This window comes from Alnus glutinosa, chromosome 10 (genome assembly GCF_958979055.1).
Source record: "Alnus glutinosa chromosome 10, dhAlnGlut1.1, whole genome shotgun sequence".
Classification (NCBI taxonomy): domain Eukaryota; kingdom Viridiplantae; phylum Streptophyta; class Magnoliopsida; order Fagales; family Betulaceae; genus Alnus; species Alnus glutinosa.
The window spans coordinates 10,771,287-10,792,941 of record NC_084895.1 but is presented as its reverse complement, the minus strand read 5'-3'; the positions used below and the strand labels follow the sequence as shown (position 1 = coordinate 10,792,941).

Sequence of the window (21,655 nt, the reverse complement as noted above, 5' to 3'; positions counted from 1 at the left end):
GAAGCCTTTTCTGAATAGACCCTGGAAACTTGACCTCCCAATCTGGAGAGACAAGAAATCTGTCAATACGAGACCAAGAAGGGTTCTCTTGATTATTGGACCACGTGAAAGTCCCTCCAGCGAGAGGAAAGTCCATGAGGCCCTGCTCGAAAATAAAGTCTGAGAACTCCATCATAGCAGCGTTTAGGCGACCTTCCCTAGACCTTTCAGCAGGAAAGCGAGTGACATTGAAATCGCCCCCAATACACCAAGGCATCTCCCACCAAGAAGCAAGGCCAGCCAGCTCGTCCCAGAGCGATCTTCTTAAAGAAACAAGGTTAGGACCGTATACCCCCGCGAAGGCCCAAGTAAAGTCATCGGCAACGCTCCTAAAAGAAACAGCAACAACAAACTCCCCCACATACACATCTAATTTCTCAACAACCCTTCTATCCCACATGATAAGGATACCACCAGAGGCCCCGCATGAGGGTAAGTAACACCAATCAACGAAGTGACATCCCCAAAGGCACCTCACTAAGCTGTTGGAGATGAACTCCAATTTGGTTTCTTGCAAGCAAATAATGTCTGCCTTCCATTGTCTAATTAAGTTTTTAACTTTCAACCGCTTGCTACCCTCATTTAAGCCCCTGACATTCCACGAAAGGATTTTTGGCTTCATAAAAAACCTCCAATCACCCTCCCTTTACACCTACTCTGAGAACTGCTTCCGCTTCGCGCATCATAGTTAATAGAACAAGATAATCTATTAAGTTCTCTATTGAACTTGTTACCCGCTTTCAGAGAAGAACCCGTCTCCTTCTTGTCATTTTCAGCAAGGATAGCCTCAAACACGGCTGAAAGCTGACCTTCATAGCCATCACACGTGACCCCCACCTACTGGCTATACTCCAGAATCACCTTCAAGAAGTCCATTGGAGATTTTTTACCGGACAAACCCCTGAAATTATCACCCGGACAGCAGCACAAAGGAGCCGGCTCTTCCTCCGGGGGCTCAATAAGCTCCATTCCATTCGTGGGCCCCAAACCGGAAGGGGAGAAGAGAGAAATAGAGTCATTTTCAACTTCTAAAACCGAGGGATAAAAGCCCGAAGGAACCAAAGGATCCAGCGAACTCCGACCAGCCCAGACAACCATCATAGAGTCTGAATCCATCCGAACTGTGGCAGGGGCATCCGGATCTTTGGGTACAACCTCCAACATAGAAGCGGGTAGCTCAGACCCATTACTAGTAACCGGCTGGGAGGTTAAACTTTCCGAGGCAGGGACAACAGTCGGCCCTCCGGCGCAGAGCAGAGGTGGGCAAATGACGGTGTCCACCACGTTGATGACTGGCCCGGAACCTAACTCCAACAAAATGGTGTTGCTTACCGGTGCTTGGATTTCGAGAGGAGCAGAAACACCACCGTCAGCCTCTGTGTATCCCACAGACTGAACCGCACTCCTGGCTATACCCATCTCTTCCTTTTCTTCCCTTATATCCGCAACTGTGGTATCAGGTCGAGGCCCCCGCTCTGGCCTGGAGGCAGACTCGGCGAGCGTGATCTCCGAAGACGTGATCGTCGTAGGTGGATGACAGATCCCGTCGGAAGTCGACGCTCTCTCCGGAACACTCTCTTGTCCACCGGAACCCAACGCTGCCAACGGTTCTTTTGCTGGAGGCGTAGCCAGATCGGCCGTTGAAACACTTGGGTTGGGCTTAGTTTTCGGAACCCAACAAGTCCTCTGCTTTTTCTTCTTCCTGTTCTTCTTTCTCTTCCGCCTATCACCATTGGGCTTGAAGCCCGGCCCAACCAACAATAACCCTTCACGCACACTACTCAGTGCTCGGTCCACCTCAGTTTTCAACTTCTCCAGCTGGGTCTGCCAGAGCAGCAGGGAGGGTAACGTGTCTTTCCCTCCAAACATCTGAAAACCATCGCTAGTTACACCAATAGAGTAGTCTGACTTGCCTCGGAAAACAGCAGGGAACTTTGCTTCCGATTTAGGAAATCTTCTGACCCCCTGCACGTTGTCGAAGGCATAACGGTCATGATGGTCTTTACCCAAATGGTGCACCGGCTGAACCTGCTTCAACCCTTCCTCCTCCGGTCGGCGAGAACCTGTGCATAGAACTTCTGCGTAAGATGATGCTTTGTCTGAGGCGTTTGAACCAGTAGCAGCATCCGTGACGGCTCCATTTCCGTGAACCCGCTCCATCGCTGGCGGAGGTCCAGTCCGAACCATATCTTTCCCTGCTGATTCTGAGAGAAAGTCCCTGATCTTACCCAGCTCTGCTAGGAATCTGCTCCATCCCCACCCATTCCGTCCTTCAGGAATGTAAATAATCCCTTTCAAACCACCCAAGGCATAGGCTGCTACTTCGATGAAACTTCTAGCTATGTTGCCTCCTCGCCTAACGATGAAGACCTTGGACCCCTCACTGAAAGACCTTACAAAATCCTTCCCTGTAAACCTCAGCACACTCTCCAGGGTCGAAAACAACCACCCACTGCTCTGTGCACCAAGCAGTACGAGCCCTGAAAATCTCCTCCTCCTTTCCTCCACTCTTACCACCGAAGCACCTTCTATCACCGAAAACACAAACGTCTTAGATTCCACGCAACACCATCTCTCCATTTCCACAACACCACTTCTCCCCGGACTGGAGAGTCTCCCAAACAAGCTCTATAGACTATTCTATCCGTCGTAACTCACTCCAAAAAGCTTCAAAAAACTGATTCTACTCCACCGCCACGACCCTCATGCGCCACCCCCACACTCACGCGCCACCCCCACACTCACGCGCTACCCCTCATAGAGAGAGAGAGAGAGAGAGAGAGAGAACACATATCCTAGAGTCTCAGATCGTGACGTAGTTTCTCATACCCAAATTTTCAAAAGTATACTTTTTTTAAGTCTTAAATCTAGCCTAATGTCAAGTCTTTTGTTTATAAATCTCTGTAGTAGAACTTAATTCTGGCCAGACTAAGAATCTTTATGTAGAAACACATGTGCATCACAAGTTCATTGAAAATGTTTATACTAATTTTCCCTACCTAATTTTGGTTAATGCTTAATAAACACATTGGATGACCCAGCATTCAATTGCTAAATGGATTAAATTTAAACTACTAGGGGAAGGAGTTTGAGCATAGCTGGTGATATTTGTCTCCAACCTGCCTCCTTTGCTGTCCATGACAAATTAATTTTCTTAAATTTAATTCCTAGTTGGTTCTGCCGTAATTGATTTGGATTTGGGACATTATGTTCTGAAGTTATTTCAAGTAAGTATAGAAGAGTTCGAATGGGATCAAGCTTTATATTTAATTTTATTTTTTCTTCATGAAGGGAATGAGTCCTAGTTGGCTGTTTTGCCTACTTATTGTTGGTGAGAGCTAAAACATTCAGGCCTCTCGAATCGTTTATTTCCTGTTTGCTTACTTAGGAAAATGGAAGCAAATATTTAGAAGAAAACATTATGCATCTCGTGTAATTTTTTGCAACTAGTGGCAAGAAAAGGAAGATTTTTAGATTTAAGTTAACTTTGTAATTAATTCCCAAACTAAGATGGATAGCCATTATCCCTCAGCTGTCCAACTTGAGATTTCTACCCTCTAATTTTGAGATGGACATGTTCCATGGCATTCATATAGCTTTTAGATTTAATGTTAAGGTAAAGGAGTTCTTGTATTTAAAACAAAAAAGGAAAGTTATCTTTGCTCTCTTGACGTACACAAGGAATTGGGATGCTCGACCTAGCTATGCATACTTCGAACAAATTTGTGTGGGGCAGAGAACTTGTTGATATAAGCAATAATCTGAGGTAGTGGATTTTAACAGGTAATAGAAGGAAGAATCAGAGTGAGAACAAGGCTTTGATTTTTGTTTCATCCAAGTCGCACTGTCATTTATAATAACCTCATCTCAACTAAGCCTTAATCTCATTCAAATTAGGGTTTGTTGTGGATTCTCATCAACTAATCAAAGTTGTCACATTTAATTTTTTCTGTCATTCTATCATATGATTAAAATCATACATTGTTGCCTTCGGAATTAACATATCCTTTTACATTACTTTATCAATGTTATTTGAGGTTTTCGTCTTCCTCTTTTCACACTTTCAACTTAAATTGAATTGTTCTTTCTCAATGGTGCATTAATTGGTCTCTATAGCCCATAACTAAACCCTCATGAATGATGCTCTCACATCTTTTCCTTGATAGGGGCCACTCATCCATCTTCTTTTTTTTTTTTTTTTTTTATAAGTAATAAGCCAATCTCATTAAAAGCGTGAGGCGCACCTTAGTACACTGGGAGCATACAAAAGGAAACGCCTAACTAGAGAAACGAGTAAGGAAATTAAGAAAGCTAAAAGATAAGGGGAACACATAGGCCGTAGTCCAAAGATACGAAGTGTGATAGAAAGAGGATAAAAGTTCCTCAGGGGTCTTCTTCATGTCCTCAAAGCTCCGGTTATTTCTTTCCCTCCATAAGCACCAAAAGAGGCAAGTGGACGCCATTTTCCACACCATAGCACTCCTCGACCGGCCCGAAGACCACCAACAAGTAAGCAGATCGATAACCCGTTGTGGCATAACCCAAGACAACCCAAAGCTGAAAATAGAGTACCACAAGGCAAAGGACACATCGCAATGGAGAAGGAGATGGTCCACGGACTCCTCCGTCTTCTTGCACATGCAACATTTGTTTATCATGATAACATGACACTTCCTGAGATTGTCCAAAGTGAGGATCTTTCCAAGAGCTGCCGATCACAAAAAGAAGGCCGCCCTTGAGGGAGCTTGGGTTGAGGCAGGGTGACCCACTATCTCATTTTCTCTTCGTTATAGTCATCGAGGCTTTGAGCAAAATGATCACTGCTACTGATGATAGAGGTTTTCTCATAGGCTTCTCTGTGGGTTCTAGGCCTCCAACTATAAATATCTCACACTTGTTGTTCATGGATGATACTTTGGTTTTTTATGCGGCCAACCCTAGTCATCTCTGAGTTCTACTCTTATTTTTCGAAGTTGTTTCTGGTTTAAAGGTTAATTTGGCTAAGTCTGTTTTGGTTCTTGTGGGTAATGTGGACAACATGGGTGAGTTGACTGGCATTTAGGTTTTGGGACCTCTTCTCTGCCCTTGAAGTATCGTGGCCTCCTGCTAGGGGCTTCTTACAAGGCAAAGTCTATTTGGGATATCATTGTGGAAAAGATGGAGCGTGGTTGGCCAGTTGGAAACATATGTATCTTTCCAAAGGTGGCAGGGTTACCCTTATTAAGAGCACACTTTTGAACCTACCTACGTAATTTTTGTCCCTCTTCCCCATCCCTGGTAGTGTGGCTAATCGCATTGAGAAGCTCCAACGAGACTTTCTTTGGGGAGGGATTGGTGAAGAATTTAAATATCACCTTATTAGCTGGGCTAAGGTTTGCTCCCCTATCTCTGAGGGAGGTTTGGGTATCTGTAACTTAAGAATGTTCAACCGCCCTCTTCTAGGTAAATGGCTATGGCACTTTGGTATTGAGAGAGATGCTTGGTGGAAAATTGTGGTGGAATCCAAATTTGGCTGTTTACGGGGCCGATGTTGCTCCAACGTTCCTACAAGAGCTTTCGGGGTGGGATTATGGAATAATGTTAGAAAATGTTAGGAGACTTTCAGGCTACACCAGGTTCGAAGTGGGAGATGGGACTAAGATTAGCTTTTGGCATGATCTGTGGGTTGGGAATATGATTCTCAAGGCAGCTTTTCTAGCCCTGTTTGGTATAGCCGCTGCGAAGGACGCCTTTGTTGCAAATAACCTAGAGTTCTTGAGTGGTTCCAATCAGTGGAACGTGAGCTTTGCTAGAGAAGCACATGACTATACTCATTTTATGAACTGGTTGCTACCTAATAGATCACCTGAAGACCCTTGCTGTACAATATTTTCACTGTGCTCATCTTAGTGAGCTTGTATTGATATATATAGCATTTACTCTATATTAGGTTAACTACAACTCTACCTCTTTACATTGAAGTATAACTCTTATCTTATACATTTGAATTTCTATCTTATCTCTCTCTCTCTTCATGCTGTTACATTGAAGTATAACTTTTTCTTATCTCTCTATCACCAGAGTTCCGTATAGGATGAGTGTCCCTAGACTCACGTATGGGATGTGAGTCTCTAGGTGATAAGCCATGTGGATTAATACCCTCCCACAAGGTCAACGGGGGGGACTTTGAGCTTGAAACACAACCTTTGAAACCGAGTGGAGACAAGAGGTTTAGTTAGAACATCTGCTAATTGGTCCAAGTGTAGAATGAAGAAAATTTCCAATGATTTATCAGCTACGCGATCTCTAACGAAGTGGAAGTCAATTTCCACATGCTTTGTGCGTGCATTAAATACTGGATTTACTGACATGTACGTAGTCCCAATGTTGTCATACCATAGTTTAGGTGTAGAAGAGAGAGAGATACTGAGTTCATGAAGAAGAGCTTGAATCCAAAGGAGTTCAGCAGTGGTGTTGGCAACCGATTTATATTCTGCTTCTGTAGAGGAGCGAGAGACGGTGGGTTGCTTTCTAGAGCTCGATGAGATCAAGTTCGAGCCAAGGAAGATACAATAGGCTCTTGTGGAGCGTCTATCATCTGGGCAGCCTACCCAATCGGCATCCGAGTAGGCTTGTAGGCTGTTGGATTGTGTTCGATGAAGAAGAAGTCCATGAGATACTGTGTGCGTTAGCTATGGAGAATTCTTTTTACTGCTTGCCAATGTAGTTTAGTTGGTCTATGCATGAACTGGCACACACAATTAACAGCAAAACCCAAATCTGGACGTGTCAGTGATAGGTATTGTAGGGAGCCAACAATGTCGCGATATAGAGAATGATCTTCCACTGGACCACCAATGAAGGCTGACAAAACAGAGGAGGCTGCTATGGGGGATGTGATAGGTTTGGCCTTCAACATGTTGGTTTTCTTCAATAAGTCCAAAATATACAAACGTTGGGAGAGAAAAAGACCCGACTTGACTGAGAGGACTTCAACCCCAAGAAAATAGTGAAGATCACCCAAATCTTTAACAGCAAAGTCAACACTGAGGAGCTGAAGTAGTTTAGTAATTGCAGCAGGGACAAAGGCTATGATAATTATGTCATCTACATAGATGAGGAGATACATGGTGACATAGTTGTTGCTATAAATAAACAGCGATGAATCTGCCTTGGAGCCCATGAAGCCAAGTTGAAGTAGTTTTTCATTGAGTCTAGAAAACCAGGCACAGGGAGTCTGTATTAAACCATAAAGAGCTTTGTGGAGCTTGCAGATATGATGTGAATAGCTTGGGTGGATGAATCTGGGTGGTTGGACCATGTATACATCTTTGGAGAGGAAGCCATGAAGGAATGTATTCTGAATATCTATTTGTTTGAGGGACCAACTTGCAGAGTAAGCAATAGATAGTACAGTTCTTATGGTTGTAGGTTTAACAACCGGGCTAGGTCTCACCATAGTCAAGTCCAACTTGTTGGTGAAAGCCCTTGGTGACTAGCCGGGCCTTGTGGCATTCAACAAACCCATCGGCCTTTCTTTTAAGTTTGAAAACCCATTTGCAGCCCACTACATTCTTGGCTGCCATTGGAGGGACAAGGGACCAAGTATGGTTTTGAAGCAATGCATTGAATTCCACTTGCATTGCATTACTCCACTCAGTGATGGTGACTGCATTTGAGAAGCATGTAGGCTCCACAAGAGCTGAGTGTGCGAGGCACATGATATCTTATTGTGCCATCCGTGAGTTTCCTTTGCCGAATAATATTATTCTGTGCCCTTGTGCGCATAGGATGAATGCGAGAAGGAGGTGTTACTTCAATATTGGAATGAGGATGAGTCACACTTGGTTCTGCAGAAGATGAATGTGACGAAGTAGATGATGGAGTAGGAGGTGTAGGACGAGTAGGAGTAGGTGCTGGAATATGGAGAGGTGGAATAAAGGGAGCAGGTTGAGTAGCATAGGACTTGGTGTGTGATGATGAAGCAGCGAAGGGAAACTTAGTTTCATGGAACACCACATCCCTTGAGATATACATGCGGCCAGATTCAATGTGATAGCATTTATAACCTTTGTGGTTTGGATTGTAGCCGAGGAAGACATATTCTTTGGAACAGAGAGAATTTATGAGAGTTATATGGCGAAGGTTAAGGAAGCATGCACACCCAAAAATCTTGAGAAAAGTGTAGTCAGGAGTGCGTTTAAAGAGTGTTTGAAATGGAGACTAGTTTTTCAGTAATGGAGTGGACAACCTATTGATTAGGTAGCAAGAAGTGAGGCACGCCTCATCCCAAAAGGTTTTGGGAAGATAACTTTCAGCTAGAAGAGCCAAAGTGGTGTCAATAAGATACAATGTTTTCTTTCAGCGCATCCTTGTTGATGCGTGTGAGGACATGAAATGCAATGGATGATGCCAATAAATTGAAAATAGGTATGGAGGTTGTGATATTCGCCACCTCAATCTGTTTGAACACTTTTAATATTTGAGTTTAGTAAGCGTTCTACTATAGCTTGAAATTTGAGAAGCACATGCATAATATCAGATTTAGATTGGATAGGAAAGACCCATGTAAAACGACTGAAAGCATCTATGAGAGACACATAATAACGATTTCCATTGATAGAAAGAGTTGGAGGACGACCCTATACATTTGAGTAAATTAAATCTAAAGGGTTACATAAGCTGGAATTATAAACTGAAAATGACAATTGATGTCCTTTGGCCTGAGGGCAGGCAGTGCAAGGAGTTGATGCCTTGTTGGGGATGACTAGAAGATGAAATTGAGATAGGATTCTGTGGACTGTGCGAAGAGCAAGATGACCTAAGCGCTTGTGCCAATGATCGGTGGAGGTTCGCTCACCTACAAGGGTTTGTTTTATTGATGAAGAACTAGATGAAGGATGGAGTTGGTAGAGCCCATCCTTAATTAGGCCTTGATGGAGTGTGATCCCAATTTGACAGTCCTTAATCACAACATAAGATGAATGAAATTCAAAGAATATCGAGTTATTAAGAGCAAACTTACGAACTGAGAGAAGATTTTTGCAAATTAAAGGAACATGAAGGAGTTGTTTGAGGAGAAATTGATGACGAGTAAGAATGAGAGATGGAGAACCAATGTGAGTTATAGGCAAACCTGTTCCATCTCCTACATGGATCTGATCCTGACCATGATAGTCCTCAGTCGAGAGGTAGAGATGCTGGAGCTCATTAGTAACATGATGAGTTGCCTCGGTATCAAGGTACCGGTTGTCCTCAGTAGGCAGGGCCGGAGAAGAATAATAAGCTTGTGGACTGTGCTGAGATTCAGAAGGAGAAGTTGATTCCTGCCTTTGGTAGCATCGGATGGTAGTGTGGCCTAACTTGCCACATATTTGACATGTAGGCCGCGATGTAGAAGCATTGTCATTGGAGAAGTAGGAGCCACGCCCTCGGTTGTTGGATGAAGAGTCATGACCACGATAGTAGTGTTGTCCACCATAGGAAGAAGATGACTCACAGCCACGGTAGCCTTGGCCTCTAGGCATGGGAGATCGAGAAGAAATATTTGCAGAGGGCTAGGCAAGATCAATGGACGGGAGTTGCTGTTCAATACGCATCTCATGAGCAAGAAGGTGTCCATACTGCTCATCCATGGATAAAGGATCCACACGCATTGTTACAGAGGTAACAAATGGATCATACTCAGATCCAAGACCTTTGAGAAGCAAGGAGACGATTTCAAAATCGTTGAGGGGCTAGCCAGCAGCAGCCAGAGTGTCACTCAAGGTCTTAATGGTCTGGAAATACTCAGTGATGGAGTTATTGCCTTTCTTGACCATGACAAGTTGAAAATAGATCTGAATGACACGAGCCCGTGCTTGAGAAGCAAACCTAGTGACCAAAGTGGTCCATAAGGCAGTGGTTGTAGCACATCCTACAGCATGAACAACACACGGTTCAGTGAGCGTGGAAATGAGGATGCTAAGAATCATTTGATCCCTTTGGCACCATGCAAGAAACTCCGGATTGGCCATGGTGACAGGAGCAGCATCATTTGTGCTTGTATTTGGAACAATCTGGGCAGGTGGCTGAGATGAGCCATCCAAGAACCCGAACGCATCTTGGCCGCGGATGTAGGCAAGGATCTGCATTCACCAAGCCATGAATTCCCTTTGGAGAGCTTGATATTCAGGGAATGATTCATGTTAGGAACGGTGAAGACTACAGACATAGGGTTGGTTGGGTGGGGCGGTGAAGCCATGGAAGCTATCAAAGCAACATAAGAGGTAGATTCAGAGTCAGACATAAGGATCAAAGACATTGGTTTATATGCTGCTCTGATACCATAATAGATCACCCGAACACCCTTGCTGTACAATATTTTCACCGTGCTCATCTTAATAAGCTTGTATTGATATATATAGCATTTACACTATATTAGGTTAACTACAACTTTATATCTTTACATTGAAGTATAACTCTATCTTATACATTTGAATTTCTATCTTATCTCTCTATCTTTTCGTGTTGTTACATTGAAGTATAACTCTATCTTATCTCTCTATCACTAGTGTTCCGTATAGGATGAGTGTCCCTAGACTCAAGTATAGGATGTGAGTCTCTAGGTGATAAGTCATGTGCGTTAATACTATCTAATATTGGCCAATATTGTACCACATAGAGCATAGATGGTCTTATAGCAATTGTCTGTAATTTTTCCTTTGACTTAATACGTATTCTGCAGTCATACAACCCCTTACGACATGGCACTACTACCTGAAGTGAGTTAGGTCAAGGTTGGCAGACATTGGCTGTGGGTAGACCAACTGGATATAAGAATTTACATAGAATGCATGGACTAAAAAGTATTTCTCAAACTAAATTTTGGGGATGCCTTTATAAAAGCTGAAGAGTGTGATACAATAAGCTTGGAAGAGCTCTATAATGTGCCCAAATATCTGTTTTCCCTTTCTACCTTCTGTCAGAATTTATAATATCGTGCAGCAGATATTGGTCTAGAACCATTTATTAGGATGGTGTAGGGAATTAATTGATAGCTATTTACTAGAAACTGATTAAATTCTTCAAGGACAGCTGAGACTTCTATTAGTTGTCATGGTCTTATTTTTCTGATATGTAATTATGCGGAGTCATATTTTTTTTAATTATAAGTAATCACAAATTCATTAAAAGTGCAAAGCGCAATCCAAGTATACAAGGAGTATACAAGAGATACACCTAGCTAGAAGCAAAAAAAAGATCTAAAAAAAATGATAGCTCAAAATACTAAAATCTGAGGCATCCTCCAAAGACACCACATTAGGCAGGACAATATCATCTTCCAAACTGCATCAAGCTGAAACCTATCCCCTGGCACTCTCCAACAGGCAAAGAGATCTACCACCCTCCTAGGCATAGCCAAGCCAAGCCTACACTGTTGAAGATAGTATTCTAAAGAGCACTTGCAATCTCGCAGTAGAGTAGAGGATGATCCACTAATGCCCCATTCTTCTTACACATACATCACTACTCAACCACAATGACATGTCGTTTTTGTAGATTGTCTGTGGTGAGGATCTTCTCTGAAGCAGCCAACCAGGCAAAGAAAGCTGCTCTCAAGAGAACTTTATTCCGCTAAATACTCCAAGGGAAATGAGTATTACCTTGGGGAACAAGTACATTGTAGTAAGATCTATTATCTAACATCAAACAACCCTATTCTGGAAGGAATCCAACAAAGTCTGTCTTCACCACCCTGTCTCACTCTAACAGAACACAACAAGGTGAAGAATGAGGTAAAGAGATTCATTTCTCAATCATTAGCCGTTCTGAGACAACTAATATTCCACTAATGAGAAGCACTAGAAAGCTCCAAATGATTTGTCACTGCAACATCCTTAAAACGGGCAATGCTAAACAAGTCCGGAAAAGTTATCTTGAGGGCTTGATCCCCACAATAACGAATAATGAATAGAAAGGGAGACAATGGATCTCCCTGTCTTCGGCCACGAGAGCTATTGAAGAAACCCGACGGAGCGCCATTTACCAAGATTGAAAAGCACACAAAGGAAACATCATATTCCCCAAAATCGCATCTCCTCAACTTATACAAGAGAAAGTCGCAATTGACATTGTCATAAGCCTTTTTGATATCTAGCTTGCACAATACACCTGGTTTCTCCGATCTAATCCTAGTATCAAGACACTCAATAGCAATGAGAACGGAACCTAGAATCGGCCTACCCTTGATGAAAGCGTTTTGAGGCTTAAAAATGATCTTCTCCGCTATCATTTTTAACCTGTTAGCTAGAACCTTGGCAACAATTTTGTACACCGCCCACTAAGTTAATAGGTCGAAAACCTTAATGTCAATGGCTCCAGTTTCTTCGGAATAAGAGAATGGAAGGTGGCATTGAGGCTTTTTTCAAACGTACACTAGCGTGAAATTCATGGAAGACATTCATGATGTACTTTAAGCACCTCCCAGCAAGCTGTGGTGAAACCCATAGTAAAATGATTAAGGCCTGAGACCTTTTCAATGTTTAGGGCTTTCATCACCTCAAAGACTTCATTATCCTGGAAAGGTCTCACCAACCAATTGGCCTCCTCCCACCCAATTGAATCAAACAAGAGGCCATCCAACCCAGGCTGCCAACTGAATTGCTTGGTAAACAAGTTGTCGTAGAACTGCACAATGTGATCTCTTATCCAGGTTCTTTTGAACAAATTGTACCATTAATGACCAGCTGCTCAATGGAATAATTCATTCTATTCGAATTGGCCACTTGATGAAAGAACTTTGTGGACTTGTCACTCTTTCTTAACAAAGTGCGCTCTATTTTTGCCTCAGATAACCTCCTCCAAAAGCGTTGTCCTCTCCAAATCATTAATCATTGCAACCTTCCTTGTTATCTCTTCCTCCAAACCTTGAAGGACTCGTAAATCATCCAAAAGAAGTTGTTTCTTATTCTTTATATTGCAAAACACCTCTTTCCAAACTCTTAAATAAGATTTTAGAGCCTTAAGTTTGCGAACTAGGATGTAACTTGGAGAACCCTGAAAGTGGTAAGAGGACCACCACAACTTCACCCTATATACAAACCCTCTAATTTTAGCCACCTGTTTTCAAACTGTAAGCATCTTTCGGCTCCAGGAATGCATTCACTATCGAAAAGAATAGGAAAAATGATCCAAGCATAGTCTAGGTAGTCTCTTACAGGGCAAATTAGGGAATTGTGTACCAACCCACCCCCAATGACACAATATTGTCCGCTTTTGGCTCCCCAAACTAGACTTTTCAGGAGGTCACCCATCCTGGGATTGCTCTCGCAGAAGCATGCTTAACTGCGGAGTTCTGATAGGTTCATAACCATCACAGCTTTAAAACGCGTTGTGTCATAAATGGTGCATTTATACATATAAGCACATCCTCATTCCCAGGCGATGTGGGACGTCACAATCATCCCCTCTTTGGACCCAGTTTCCCGCTGGCATCCCTCATTGGCTTGTGTACGCTCTCCCCATCTCAGGCTGGGCAATGGTTCTGATACCATTTGTAACGATCCACCTCCAATGACATAATATTGTCTGCTTTTGGCTCCCCAAATCAGATTTCCCAGGAGGTCACCCATCCTGGGATTGCTCTCGCAGAAGGACGCTTAACTGCAGAGTTCTGATAGGTTTATAACCATCATGACTTTAAAACGCTTTGTGTCATAAATGGTGCATTTATACATATAAGCACATCCTCATTCCCAGGCGATGTGGGACGTTACAAACTGGGTTGCCATTCTAGGGATACAAGGAATGTCTATCGATTCTTGACGAGGAGGGAAGATCCCTGTTGCTAGACCACGTAAAAGATGAATGTCCATGAGTCCCTTTCTTATAAATAAAATCAGAAAACTCCAACATAGCTGGACAAGTGGGCTTCACCTGATCTCTTAGTTGGAAAACGAGTTACATTGAACCCCCCCACCACAAAAAAAAAATAAAAATGCACCAGGGTAAGTCCCACCAACTTAGTAAACCAGCCAATCCATCACATAAAAATCTTCTAACACCATCGGCATTTGCACCACAAGCACCTGCAAATGCCCAAGCAAATTGATTCTCAACATTGCTGAAAAGAAACGGCCAGAACTCACCCACACACTCTTTGATTTTCTCCACCATCCTCCTATGCCACATGAGCAAAATACCACCGGAATCCCCCTTTGGAGTCTAAACAACTCCAATCTACATGACTGCACCCCCATAAACTATGCACAATACTATATATAGGACATAATCTCCTTTTTGGTCTCCTGAAGACAAATGCCTTCCACTCATTTTGTTTTTTCTTCCATTTCTTGATATGTAATAATACTGGGTACATTTTCAGCAACTTGTTCCCACTCATTTCGTTTAGTTAAATGTTTAGCTCATATAAAAGAGAAGTGACCGGGTCATGTTAAGCAAGCCGTATCAAAATTTGCATAATTTTGCATCGTGCAAGTATTGGGTTCTGTTCTAATCTTTTATGGGAAACTGGGAAATTCAGTATTTAATTATTTTAATTATTTGTTGAAGGCCTTTTGCTTGCTTGGTTAGCTATCATCATTCAGCAAAAGGCTATTCTCTCTCTCTCTCTCTCTCCGACCTAGGAGCGGCGCGTGTGTGTGCGTTACGTTGGGGGTTTATTTTGGTTTCGCCCTTCAGACTTCCGGTTGCTGTGCGGGGCGAGTTCCTGAGCGTTTGGTGATCGTGGGTCGCGATAGTAGATCGCGAAGGGGCGTCTACAGGTGGGTTGGCTCCTGTCCGTCGAGAATGTGATCGTCCGCTGGGTCAGCCGCTTGGGTTCCGGCTGTTTTTTGAGATGGAGATTAGTTTTATCGTGGAGTCGAAGACATTTGTCTTCTCGGTTCTGGATGGGGCGTCGACGATGAGGGTGGGGGAGAAGAGAAAAAGTTTCTCCGGCGTTATTTTCATCAATCACTCGAGCACTGAGTGGTTGGCTTCGACGTTGGAGTCACTTGTGGGTGTTCCGGAAGATCAAGCTTTCATCAAATCTTTCAGGGAAGGTTCGAGAGTTCTGATCGCTCGGAGAGGATGTAACCAAGCCGGCCGGTTCTTTGAAGTAGCTTCTTTCGGGATGGGTGGTCGGAAAGGGTTTATCCTGATTCCTGAGGGACGTGGAGGGTGGGGATCGATCAAATTTTCCGAAGAGCTGAGGAAGTCCGCTGCTCTTTTCTCAGTTTCTGTGGGCGGGGAGAATGGGTCCTTACATGAAATGGTGGAGAAGAAGGGGAAGGCAGTGGAGGTTTGGCCGAGTTTGGTTCCCTTTTCGAAGGGGCCCTCTTTTGTGGAGGTGTTGAAGGCAGGATCGGTCGATGTCGTGAAGAAGGGGCCTATCATGGGGGGTAATTCCTCCGGGAGTAAGGTTGTGCCAGTGGTTCACTGTGAGCCTGAATTCCTTCCGGCGGCGAGGGTGCTAGATGCAGATCTGAGGATGGCGTTGGACTGTTCTTCTTTGGAGCCGTTCGATCCGGTGGGTAAGGACCAGCATCACCGTCCACTGGGTAAGCCTTATCGTCCATGTGCGAGTTTGAAATTTGAAATCTCTAAGTTGCGCACGTGGAGTAAGCGGGTCATAGGGTCCAACAAGGCTTTGGGCCGGGCTGTTAACAAGATACTGGGTCGTCTTGCAAGGAATGGTTTGCGCTTGGGTTGCTTCGTGCCGAAACCTAGATCTTCTCGGTCGTTGTTGCCGGAGACGACGTCGGTGGATTCTTCTGGGCTGTGCAATGTCGTTTCGTCGGAGTTGGTGGTTCCCAGTGGAGACCTTTTGAGCGGAGACTGCTCTGAGCCGATTACTGCGTTCGTCTCTCCACTGCCGAGTGCGGATCTGCCGTCGCCGGCGACCTCTGGTCCTCCGACGTCGTCTGGGTCTTTGAGTGGTGAAAGATGCATCCACTCAAAGGAGAGGAGACGAGCACCTGAGATGTCCTCTGGGTTGGTGCCGAATCAGATTCTTCCTGGGGGTGAGAAGGTGTCAACGGTGGGAGATAAAGTGGGCGTGAGTCCAGATTCTTCGGCTGAGATCTATCCTAGGCCGGAGTCCTTATCGGCGATTGTTACAGGGACAGATTCAAGAACGGTGTTTCTGTTCGGGGGTGAGACGAACAGTACTATCATGTTCGGTTTCCCCCCTTCTCCGGCGCTGGAGTTGGGTCTTCCGGGGGGTTCTACTACTTCATTCAAGTTTATGCCTTTGGGGAAGATTCAGTATCCTAATCACTCTTTTGCCGCTCCGTCTCTCGCTGGTGCTACCCTTTTAGGAGAGAAGCTGCGTTCTCCCCTCCCTGTGATGGACTCTAAGCCTTTCCAGTGTTACTACAGAAGGGCGAGAAAATTGAGGGAAATGAATTCTGTAAAGTGGGATGATGGGCTACTTTCTGACTCTTTGCAAGCTGTGAAGATGTCAGTTGGTTTTGTTGATAAGGGGGTCTCAGGTCAAGTGCCGCCAGCGGAGAAGGCGGTAAAAAATCCTGCAATAAAGAAGGCAACGACGTCAGTGAGTCAGGGCCTTTTTAGGAAGGGGTTTCTTAATCTTCCCCCGATTTCAATCCCAACGGTGGTGCCTCAGGAGGTCTACAATGGGGAGATTGTAGTACGGGAGGAGGATGAAGATGATTATTCGGAAGTTTTGCCTTTAGATTATTGGGCGTTGGATGGAGATTTTGGGGAGGGGGCTTTGGCTGTTCGGGACGCCATGGAAGAGGAGTTCCAGGTTTTTGCGCGCCAGAAGTCTAAAGGAAAAAGGGAACTTCTTAATCTGCAGAGTTCCATCAACTATGGTGACGCGAACTATCCCTCTAGTCGTAGGAAAGCCGGTCGGAGGATTTGTCAGGGATCGAACATGGGCTCGGACTTGTCATATTTGGGCTCGGATTCTGCCGTGGGTCCACAACTTTCCATTGAGATGGGCTCGCCGGAAGGGAGGATTCTTCCTTCCTCCTCCCTGGATGTTCCCACCTTCAAGCATTTAATTCAGGAAAAAAGTAAAGGGAAGAAGCCTTTATCTCATTTGGAGTTGTCTATGGCTTGCTCTTTGTATTTCGGGGAAAAGGGGGATAGATCTACGGCTTTCCTCTCTGCCCTTGATGAGGAACATAGGCGATGGGATATGATTGAAGATTGTGAGCTTTAGGGGCTTAGGGGCTTAGGGTTGGGTGGTTTTGTGGGCTGTTCCTTGTCGGGTCGGTTGTGAGGCTGTTGCTTCTTGTATACTCCGTGTGTACTAGGGGCGCCTTACGCTGTTTTTAATAAATTTGCAATTACTTATCAAAAAAAAAAAAAAATTATTTGTTGAATCATAAAAAGGATATATGAGACCAATCTCATTATGTTTCTTTTTTAACTTATAAGGCATAGTTATTTGTTAATCTCTGCTAGGTGATTAAGTGGATGCTAAGCAAGGGGCAGGGAACCACAATGGGAACATATGGCCAACTAATAAGAGCTTTAGAGATGGACCATAGAGCAGAAGAAGCACACAAGTTTTGGGAGCGGAAAATTGGGATAGATCTACATTCAGTTCCATGGCAGTTGTGCAGACGCATGATATCTATATACCATCGAAACAACATGCAAAAGAATCTTGTAAAGGTAAACTTCTTGTGTCTGCTTTAAGTCATTTTCTTTGTGAGAAGTGAGAACAGAGAAGAAGCTATCATTTTACTCATATATTTGCATTCCATTTTCCTGATTTGGAATCAATTTGTTTGCCTTCCTACTTTAATGAGTTATAGAACTTAATCTATTTTAAATGGAACAGGGTAAAAGCATTCTGGTTTCTCTGGTTCTGTAGTGTCTTGGAAAGATATGTCAGGCATATTAAATATGATTCATTGTACATTACATTATAAGGCTGGTAGTTTTTGACACAACCCCCAACCTAACATGAAATTAGAGTGTTAGGATCAAATTAGGTCAACCCGGTTAGACACAATTAATAAACGAGTCAAATTTGTGTCAACCTGTAATTAACCCACATAACCCGTATAATTAAATTATATTTTTACCCTTAAAATTCTAAGTATATAATTATGGTTATGGATATGGATATCGACTATCAAATCGATTATGTCATGAATCTAGTTGTGAATGTGTATAATTGATAGAATTTATGCTTGTAAGATATGAAATTGTGTTGATAAGGTCAAATCAAGTAATTTTGTCAACTCAACCAATTTGTATTAAAAAAGTTGAAATTAGTTGAAACAGGTTGTGTTCATGTCAATCCAACACGAACTATTTATTAAACGAGTTGTGTGAATTGTGTCATGTCTTCTGTTTAGTTAAATAGGTCATGTCAAGTTTGAGGGGTTTGATACAATTAATTAAATGGGTCGTGTTCGTGTCAATTCATATACTTGTATATCCATGATTCGATACGGCATGAACTTGACTTATAAACCCGAATTAGCACCCTTGTTTTCTTGTTGATATCAATTACTTAAATTTTAGTAGCCATTTTATGGTTGAAGTAAAATGTTCCCTCTCTAGAAGCCAAAGCCAAGAAAAAATGTGAAGGTAATTATAGACCATCTACTGATTTATTGTAGCAGCTCATTTATTGATACTAGGAAGCTAACCATTCATACAAACAGTGAAACTTTGCAATGCTGCATGACTAGTTTCCAGCAAGTGGCTTGATTGTTTCTAGCGGCTCTTATAAGGAGTTCATCTAATAAAATATCAATTTTGTAATGAAAGGGTGCTCAAGGATTTTTGTCATTCTGATTAGCTGTTAAGCTTGAAAAATATTGTTATTTCCATTACTGTTTAAGATGAGATGTTTTGTAGTCCTAAGTGATTTGTGATGGAGGTACAACATACATGTTAAATATGGGAAGCAAGTAGCTTAAAGATTTTTTTTGATAAGTAATAAACCAATCTCATTAAAAGCGTGAGGTGCTCCTTAGTAAACTGGGAGCATACAAAGGAAACACCTAAGTAGTAGAAGAACAAACACGAAAGACATCAAAGCTAAAAGACAAAGGGTACATATAGGCCGAAGACCAAAGGTACATTGTATGGTAGAAAGAGGATAAAATCTCCTTCAAGGAACTTTCCAAATCCCCAAAGCTTTTATTATTCATTTCTCTCCATAAGCACCAAAAGAGGCAAATTGGCATCATTTTCCACAGCGCAACACTCATTAGCCTTCTAGAGGACCACCAAGAAGCAAGCAAGTCTATAACCCGTCTGGGCATAACCTAGGACAACCGGAAGCGACTGAAGAGAGAACTCCACAAAGCAGAAGCCACGTCGCAGTGAAGAAGAAGATAATCCACGGTCTCACACCAATCTTCTTACACATGTAGCATATGTTTATCACGATCACATGCCACTTCCTGAGATTATCCAAGGTAAGAATCTTGCCAAGAGCCGCTGACCACGCGAAAAAACCACCATTGAAGAAGCTTGAGTGCGCTACACACTTTTCCAGGGGAAGCGGCTACCTCCAGAACAGGCCAAGGAGCAAAAGAAGGACTTGACCTTGAACAAACCTTTTTTGGAGGGGATCCACCATAACTTGTCTTCCTTGTCTCTTCGCACTCTAACATAATGCAGTGCCTAGAGAAAAGAAGCAAAAACATCCACCTCCCAATGGTGTGCCTCTAGAAAAGCTCGCGTTCTACTGGTTGGCACCATCCAAGAACTCCAAATTGTCCGCAACAGCACTCGAGCAATATCATATTGGGTTGGGAAAGCTACCTTAAGGGTCGTGTTCCCACACCACAAATCATGCCAAAAGCCGATCCTGGAACTGTCCTCCACAACAAATCTAGTAAAGCTAGAGAAAGAATCCCAACCTTTTCTGATGAACTTCCACACCCCCACCTGAAAGGCTCCTATTGGCTCAGGAGAACACCACCCACCCCAAGAACTGTCATATTTGGAGTCCACCACTACTCTCCACCACGCATATCTCTTAATCACATATCACCACAACCATTTGCCTAGGAGATCACAGCTTAACATCCTCAAATTTCTGATCCTCCAACCCTCCCTTAGAAATCGGAGAACAATCCTTGGCCTAGTTAGCCAGGTGATATTTAAATTCTTTGCCTATCCCTCCCCATAAAAAGTCTCGTTGAAGCTTCTCAATACGATTGGCCACACAAGCAGGAATGGGAAAAAGAGACAAGTAGTATGTAGGCAGATTGGAAAGAGAGCTTTTAATAAGGGTGACCTTGCTGCCTTTAGACAAATACATCATTTTCGAGCTAGCCAACCGACGCTCCATCTTCTCCACAATGCCATCCCATATAGACTTTGCCTTGTAAGAAGCCCCAATGGGCATGCCGAGATATTTCAGTGGCGGAGAGGAAGTCTTGCAACTCAAGATGTCAGCTAGCTCAACCACGTTATCGACATTACCCTCATGAACCAAAACAGATTGGGCCAGATTTATCTTTAAGCCAGAAATAGCTTCAAAACAAAAGTAAGAGGACACGCAGATAGCGAAGATGATCAAGGTTGACCCTACAAAAAACCAAAGTATCACCCCACGAATAGCAAATGAGAGATGCTAACCACGGGGAGCCTAAACCCCATAGAGAAGCCTGATAGAAGACCCTTGTCTACAGTAGTAGTAACCATTTTACTCAAGGCTTCCATGACCCCTACAAACAGAAGGGGAGATAGAGGATCGTCCTGTCTTAGCCCACGTGAATGGCGAGCCATTGACCAAAACAGAGAAGCGCACTGAGGAAATTCAATGTGATATCCATGAGACCCATTTCTCCCCAAAGCCACATCTACTCAACATGTACAATAAAAACTTACATTATGCTTCAATATATATATTTAGGGTTAATTACACTTTGTCTCCAAACTAACACCCTATTTGCACTTACATCTATAAACTATGACTCACTGCAACTCGTTCTTCCAAACTATCACTTTGTTTTGAGTAGGTCCATGAGTCAAATTTGGACGTTAAATTTAACGGAAACCGTCACACGTGCCTGGCCTGTGACTTAGAGGCATTTTTTGTGATTGTGTAAGCCCTGTATTGGAATTACATGCACCGTTTTAGACTGGTGCTAAATGAAATGAGAGGAAAAACACTTCCCCCTTGAACCCATTATCTTCTAGATACCTATATCTTTGAAAGACCCTCTCAAAGCGAAGCCAACCGCGATGGAGGGGTCAACAATGAGTAAATGTTGATGCTAGTGGTGGCGGTGAATCTGAGGGTCAAGTTCAGCAAAGCAAATCGGTGCCATTCTTGACGAGGTGTTCCAGACCTATGGCGAGTTCATCGATGGCGAGAAGGGCCTGACCAAGGGACTGTTTGCAGACCTATGAGGATGGCGCCGACAACAAGGACTGTGACTTCAACGTGCTCGAGCTCAAGCTCAGCCTGGACAAGAACATCAAGGACATCTCTGAAGCGTTGTCGTCTTTGATTGCTGATGACCGGGTCAAGTCCCACGGCTGCTGTGGTAAGCTGTGGCAGTGCAAATGGTAGCAGCAGTGGGAGCTGCGACATGAGCATGCAGTGCTGGTGCAGGGAGCACCAGCACCGCTTGCTATCTTTTCTTTGGTTCCATTTTTCATGTTCCTCTCTAATTTTTCTCTCATTCCTCTCTTTTAAGCA

General features: G+C 43.4%; 1 protein-coding gene across 1 annotated transcript in view; it reads left to right on the top strand.

Annotated features, from left to right (window-relative positions):
- Nucleotides 1–21,655, top strand: part of LOC133879454 (pentatricopeptide repeat-containing protein At4g18975, chloroplastic) — a 29,751-nt gene that overhangs the window by 6,103 nt on the left and 1,993 nt on the right. Inside the window, exon 5 of the mRNA XM_062318025.1 lies at nucleotides 17,437–17,649. Within this exon, the coding sequence (XP_062174009.1) occupies nucleotides 17,437–17,649 (213 nt within the window). The remainder of the gene's footprint in view (nucleotides 1–17,436; nucleotides 17,650–21,655) is intronic.